Source organism: Rhipicephalus sanguineus, chromosome 1 (assembly GCF_013339695.2).
Source record: "Rhipicephalus sanguineus isolate Rsan-2018 chromosome 1, BIME_Rsan_1.4, whole genome shotgun sequence".
NCBI classification, from domain to species: domain Eukaryota; kingdom Metazoa; phylum Arthropoda; class Arachnida; order Ixodida; family Ixodidae; genus Rhipicephalus; species Rhipicephalus sanguineus.
This window is the reverse complement of record NC_051176.1, coordinates 99,116,139-99,123,399: the sequence shown is the minus strand read 5'-3', so window position 1 is coordinate 99,123,399 and position 7,261 is coordinate 99,116,139. Positions and strand designations below refer to the sequence as shown.

Here is a 7,261-nt window from a genome sequence, read left to right as displayed (position 1 = left end):
CTCCTCAAACTATGGCTAGAAGTTTACCGACTAAGGGGCTTTCATGCAGCTTTATTTGTTGCTTGGTTATCTTCTTGTTCATTTTTTTTTTTTTCAAAACGTTTGAAGGCAATCATGCTTGAAAGGGTGCTTGTTAAAAATATTGTGACTGGCGCGGACATGTCTTAATAACGAAGTTCTTTCACGGTGCTGCTTCTGAGCAGGGCTCGGTGTTCCATCGACATTTCTGCCTTACAGTGAAAGCTTCTCGACAAAAATCGACGTTGCTGGATGCTTCGTGCAGACAATGAAGCTTTAACGGCCATGGGCTGATGAGGTGCTATTGGAGGCACAAGCTCTCTGGGTCCTGTTATTATACATAGATAGTGTCACCATGAGGAAAGACGCTAATATCATGCATTACGAATTAAAACAAATCTGGTCAAAAGCGTTGGTGGCAAGCCTGTATTTCATTTCCGACAAAATTATGTATTGTTCTTAATTTAAGAATTAGTATTGAAAACTGTGCTGTTGATGGGGACTTGTTGTCATTCGTACCTTATGCGTCAAGGATAAGCCCGTATTTCTAAACTGACATCTTCTCCGTATAGTTCGAAGTTGCAAAAGCGCTCTCACTTTAACAACCATGGTTCTTGATTTGACATTTTCACACCGCGCACCTCGTCCCAGCTTATTACTTCACTTTCACTTCCTCGTACTTTCATTCGCTAAAAGGGAAGAACACAAAGGGCTTCATTGCCTCATTGTGTACTGATTCAGAAGGCAAAAAAAAAAATATCCATGCGTCTCATTAAGTCCTATGCACCGCAGTACGCAAGCCCCAATGCAAATAGTTGAAAACATGCTTTTGGTCTTGCTTATACGACTTAAATTGTGGTACGGTCACGCATGCCGATCATGACCAGTGCCGTTTACAAAATAAGTTTATCTATTTCTATACGTCGTCTATTCTTTCCGAATAGGTACAGGTAGCGTGTTGAGATTGTGAATCATGCTGCTACTCTCGAATTTGACTCACGATATCGCCAAACAAAATTGAAATCAATATAGTCGGTTCTTTTTTTTTCTTTTTTTTTCTTTAGAGAACTTAGTACCCCCGCAGTGTACGGAAGCATTCTGTTACAAAACTGTGTTACGTAATGAGCCATAAACGGTGTTATCTGCTTTCTTTCATAATGTCAGTTTGTTAACACATACCTATATTGACTCTGCAATGGCAAGTCAACTGAGAGGCCGCAGCAGCACATATGCAACCCAACAGTCGAAAAACGCACAAGCACTTAGCCCACGTATATTTTCTCCCTCACAATTGAACGAACAATGTGTCCACGACAGCAGCACTCAAATGATATGTACAGCACACGTATACCATAAGAATACCATTGAAAGCTGTTGATAAGGAACAGTCTCAGAGAACAATATGACAGCCAGTGCAACGAGTAGTGTGTTAACACGTATCAAGCTGGTAGCACTCCAGCACCTGACAATGCACCATCATCTTGTTATGTACAGCTACGCCATTTGATACACAGCGGGGTTCCCATCGTGTTGTTGCAATGTTTGACGATGACTTGAAAGGAACGTAGTAAATTACATCTTGTAATGCACCATACATTTCACCACACTCGACTCATGCCAGTTTGACTGTGTAGTTTGACTGTGCACAGTCAAACTGAGAACTGTCGCCCCAGCTGCAAGACACATGCTTATAGATTCCCGGTACGCAGATTCGTCGCGTGAAATTGTTTTTCAGCAAAATGCGACACATCTGCTAGGTCTGGCCCCCTGTATACGAACTCACGTCTGTAATAATTTTATCGACGTCGGATTCTTCACCATGATGCATGCTAAAGCGCACTAAAAAAATTTTTGTTCACCTTTTCATGCAGCAAAGCGATAGTGTCGACGTCGTTTCGGCAAGCCAGCGCCAAGATTCGCGGAACTCAGACACACGCGACCTGACGTTTTTCTTTAGTTTTTCAAACCCATTCCCAGGCCACGACCAAGAGTTCTTCAACTGCAGCGAAGTCGGTGCCGACGAGACTCGAGTTAGTCGAACACGCAGATGCTTGTCTACTCGTAGACAGGGAGGCGCAGCGTAGTGGCCTCGCCGGCAACGCAGTCTCCGAGCGTCTTCAGTGCCACGACCGAGGTGGGCGAATGTGTGTAGAATCCGTTGCAGCGCTGGTGGTGCTGGTGGTGGTGACTCGAAGTAGTGCTCGAAAGCATCATGGTGCTGCTAGGAAGGGAACCACCGCCCCCGTACGAGCTGCGTTTGCCAAGAGATCGGCCACCAGTGCGCATGGCCAGCAACGGACAACAACCAACCACGAGTTGCCGAAGGTCCACCTGTTAAAAAAATCACATCGTGGTATTAGCAACAGGAACGCAATGCCGAATAAAAGAACCATAATATACACGGAATATGCTCGCTGTCTGCCTCTGATACCCGCAGTGCCTTCGAAGAAGCAAGGTCGTAATCGAATTCACCAGTCATTGCTGTCGTGCACTTGTAGTCGGTGCATTGTTGAAACACTAAATAGTGACGAACAAGTCTAAAGTCAAAAGATCTCGTTTTGGTTTCCACGAAAATGTCACGTTTTCGGCTCCATGTAAGCTTTCAAAAATGAAGCTCCGTAACGCCTCACATAAACCGCAAAAATATGGTAAGAAGATGGCTTTTATGGGCTCGTTTTTCTTTGTTAGACACAATACTAATGAGAACTAACAGACAGTAGTGCCAAGGAAAGTATAAGAGATGTTATTTGTAATAACTGGGACATAAATGTGAAGAAAGTAAAGTGGACGAAAAGACAACCTGCCGCCGGCAGGGACCGAACCTGCGACCCTTGAATAACGAGCATCGGACGCGTTATTCGAGGGTCACAGGTTCGGTCCCTGCCGGCGGCAGGTTGTCTTTTCGTCCACTTTACTTTCTTCACATTTATGTCCCAGTTATTACAAATAACAGCTCCTATACTTTCCTTGGCACTACTGTCTGTTAGTTCTCATTAAAAATATGGTAATAGGCCTGCTATCTTTTTCAGAGCATGCATTTCAAAAGCTGTGCAGAACATCCCACTTAGTTGCGAAATATTATACACAGCACAGATGGGAAGATGTTTCGATGAGAGGGCAGGAGAGCCCTCACGATCGATTAAGAACAATTCGGAGAGGCATTTGTCCGAGCAGTGTCAAAGGTGCGAGTGCATACCAGAATTTGCGCACGCAACATTCATGAAGAGGTCCCAAGGCTGGGCAGAAAGGAAAATGGTTGAAGCATCTCATATTCTGAAGTATGGTGACAAGTTTATTATGACGCAACCTTTACCACTTTGCAATAACGGAATTACCTTCCTAGAAGGGCATGTGTAATATATCAAGTTTACTGACGCAGCGCCTCGCTCTTATAACTTGTTGTTATTCGCTTGCGCACACGTATGTTTATCTGACGCAGGTCATGGTTATTTAAGTATTGTTATCCTTTCCTTTTTATGATGTAGGTAGAATGTTTATTTTGTTTCATGGATAGGCATTTTGTTGTTTCTTTTATCTTGCCTCTGATCACCTCCGCCCGTTTTTCTTGTAAGGTTTGAAATTTAAGGTCTTGGTTTTCTTTTGTTTTTTTTTTTGTAGCTCTATTAACCCTCCGGTCAGCGCATGCGCATTCACTGCAAAACTCCAAAATTTGTAACAAAAAACAAAAACAAACGCAGCGTTTCTTGCTGTTTAGATTGTTTGTTAATCTGTTCCCCATATACGTGCATGGTTTCGCAAAGAAGTGTAGTTGAATTGGTGTTTAATTGGTTTTGGCCATTCTTATTATTCATTGTTGCTTTTCATGTTCATGCCACTTTATGACTATACATATGAACTATTCTCTCTATTTGAAGCGCTTTGTATCATTATTTTTGTATTACTTGACGTCATGTTATACTTGTGAAGTGTTTTCCGTATTTTTCATGCATGATTGTCCGTCATCCTGCTGCTTTGCCAACATGTAACGGGGTCGGGACCTCGTCAAGCTCTCTTGCTTTTAGTCATGTACTCCTCCTATTGAAAGGAAATAAATTGATTGATTGATTGATTGATTGATTGATTGATTGATTGATTGATTGATTGATTGATTGATTGATTGATTGATTGATTGATTGATTGATTGATTGATTGATTGATTGATTTGGGGCCTTCTGTCCGCCTTATGTTAAGGTGATACCCTAAGCTGGCTCCGTGAGGTATACGTATAAATTTCGTATTCCCTTAATAAACAACTGCTGGAATTTAGCGCAAGACCTTCTTTCTCGTCGCCGCCGCTATGGTGTAGTGGTTGGAATGCTAGGCTGCTGACCCGAAAGAAGTGGATTCGATCCCGGCCGTGATGGTCACATTTTGATGGAGGCCAAATGCTAGAGGCCCGTGGACTTGGACTTAGGCGCACGTTAAAGAACCCCAGCTGGTCGAAATTTCCGGTGCCCTCTACTACGGCGTGCCTCCTAATCATATCATGGTTTTCGCTCATAAATCCTCAGCAATAATTCTTTTTTTTTTCGTGTTGTCTTCATTCCCCTTGAGCTACGGTGCTTGGCTTCTCAAAACGATAACAATATTGAATGATGTTAGCGCCTACGAATTACCTACTTTAAAAAAAAACAACTGAAATTTGGACAAGAACATTAGTAGCAGGGTGTACTTTAGAATCAACAAAGTATAACCACTAATGACGAAAAATGTTTCAATTGCAAATTTTGCATGACGTTGCTTACTTTCGTGGGGTGTAAATGAAAGTGGAGCTGTAGGCTCCGATCCTCGCACACGTATATCTCACTGGCAGCGTGTGGCATCAGTCGAGTACGAATTCTGGTATGGTTTGTAAGGATACTATAATAACCCTTAAAGATTTCATACATCCAGCTATCATAAACAAATGGTTATAATAAAGTCGCTCGACGATACGATTTGCACACACATCTTGGAATCGCTATACCATGAAGAAACAGAAATGCATCACGGACTCACCCTGAAGTTGTCGCTCATGAAGCAGTAGATGATGGGATTGACGAAGCTGTTGGCCATCGAAAACCAGTGGCAGGAGAAGAAGGCCGCGATGTAGAGGTACTCCTGTTCAGTGGTGTCCGGAAGCATGGCGTCGCGGTCAAAGTACACGACCAAGTTCATCATGTGGATCGGCAGCCAGCACACAGCAAACATCAGCACAACTGTAGCCAGCATCTTCACCACCTGATTTTGAAAAAAGAGAATAAAAGAGGTTGGAAAAAATGCGCTGAGGTACTCACTGTTGTGTCTGTCGTCATCGCTGTCCTGTCTGAAGTGCTGTTCTATATGGTTGACCACTTGAATGAAGGCTTTACCATGGTGAATGTACGTGAATGGTTCAATTTAGTTCATCCGCAGGGCCTTACGATACAAGGCACTAAACTGTGACAAAGCTTAGACTGTCGACCGAGGAAATGATGCACCGCATTGAAAAAAATAAATAAAAAACTGTGTTGCCGTTTGTAAGAGACAGCGCAAGTCAGATGATATAGCGAACGTTATATTAGCAGTTGCTTCCCGCTATTAGCAAACATTTTAGTGGAAGAAACTCTTTGTGAACATCCACTTGTGTCCTGAACCATTTAAGATGCGCTTGTATGACATCAGTCAGCTGCTCAAGCAGCTACAGTCTACAACTAGCCAATTAAAAATAGTCGCGATGATACCAACAGTGGTGGGCACACTGCTCCTTGACTCGTGCAGCTTGGGGCGCATCATGATAGCGAAAAGAAGCAAACGATACTAGTTTATAACAACGAATATGTCACCAGTATTGATAAGGTTAAAAAGTCACACGGTTCCTTATGCATTTGGCTGGGGAGACTCGAATGTCAAAACCATTTTCTTCGTTTTCTTCTCACTCGATTGTGTTGATAGCTCCTCCCCCGAGAGCTTTCTGCACACAAACTGGTTTTGCACAGCCTCCGGGATCAGATGATTGAAAGCTTTCTGCGTCTCACGTGGTTATACAATGCCTCCGGGATCGGCCAACCTTTGACCAAGCGACGATGTCATGTGATGATGTCAGAATATGTGGTGACCTGTGACGTCATGGCATGATGATTTTTTGCGCCACTCGTGTTGACGCCGACGATCACTTTTTCGCGTTTGATGAGGCATCTAAGACTTTCACCTCAAAGAGGCCCTGCAACACTTTTTCAAGTAATCATCCAATGACCTTAATATCCAAGTTTATTCGCTCACGAATCGACTGGCACAAAAAAGAAAATCTTTACAGTCTGTCAAGTACGAGTGGAGCTACACGAATTTGACACACGTATTTAAGCGTTTTCTCTCTTCTTTCGACCCAGCGAGCGCGCTTAAATCCACACAGGGGGAATGATAAAGGGGCAAGAAGCGACGTCCGTACGTCAGCGCGCGTCATGACCTTGAGCTTTTTATTTTTTTTCTTCAAACTCGTGCCTCCCTTTGAGTGGGATCACAAGTGCGCTGGAGTAATTCTATGTCGTGTGTTTTCTAGCAGTATAGAGCTCTGCGCGGGCACGCCGCGGCACCCCGCGGCGGCCGCGGCAGCTATGCAGGTCACGATGCTCAAGTCAGCTAATTCAAAGTGATGTCAAGTTCAAAGTAAGTCAATTCATAGTATGTCAAAGTCATGTAATAAATCAAATAGTGCTTATGGCATCATTTGTCGAGAGAAGAGCGAGGGTTTTCTAGTTCACTCAGTAACCTAATTGTAAATTCCATGTCGCGTGCTGAGGTACAATGTTTGGCTCACATGTTCGCAGGAGCCTCGACTACCGATCGCAAGCATTTTCTGAACATATTTAAAGAGTGTTGCGGGCCCCCTTTAATATATGTCGAACAAGCATAGCGCGCTCATGAACGCACGCCGCAGCACCCATCTAGGGCCAGGGCGTTCCCAGGCTACATCATCATCATCATTTTCAGCCTGTATGTGGTGCGATCTTGTACGCATTCCAAATACACGGAGGCGTGGCGTTACATCCAGCCGCACGCGAATGGCCCATTTGAACCGCGACAGACGTCACGGCTCTGCATTGACCAATCGCGTGCGGTCACGTGCGGTCACGTGCGGCTGGTTGTCATGCCACGCCTCCATGTTTATTTTGTAACTCGTACAAGATCGCACCAATGATGTACTTTCGGAAGAACGCCTCTCCCAGTAATCTCCGGATTACCCTATCCTGTGCGAGCTGATTCCATTTTATCCCTGCAAGCTTCC

The 7,261-nt window shown here is 44.0% G+C and overlaps 1 protein-coding gene across 1 annotated transcript; it reads right to left on the bottom strand.

Annotated features, from left to right (window-relative positions):
- Positions 1-1,681: 1,681 nt before the first annotated feature.
- On the bottom strand, positions 1,682-5,234 carry LOC125757000 (tachykinin-like peptides receptor 99D). The gene is made up of 2 exons (XM_049412072.1): positions 5,017-5,234; positions 1,682-2,349 (listed from the first exon to the last, which is right to left on the bottom strand). The coding sequence occupies exons 1-2, from the start codon at positions 5,227-5,229 to the stop codon at positions 2,074-2,076; spliced, it is 489 nt and encodes a 162-aa protein (XP_049268029.1). The 5' UTR covers positions 5,230-5,234; the 3' UTR covers positions 1,682-2,073.
- Positions 5,235-7,261: the final 2,027 nt, after the last annotated feature.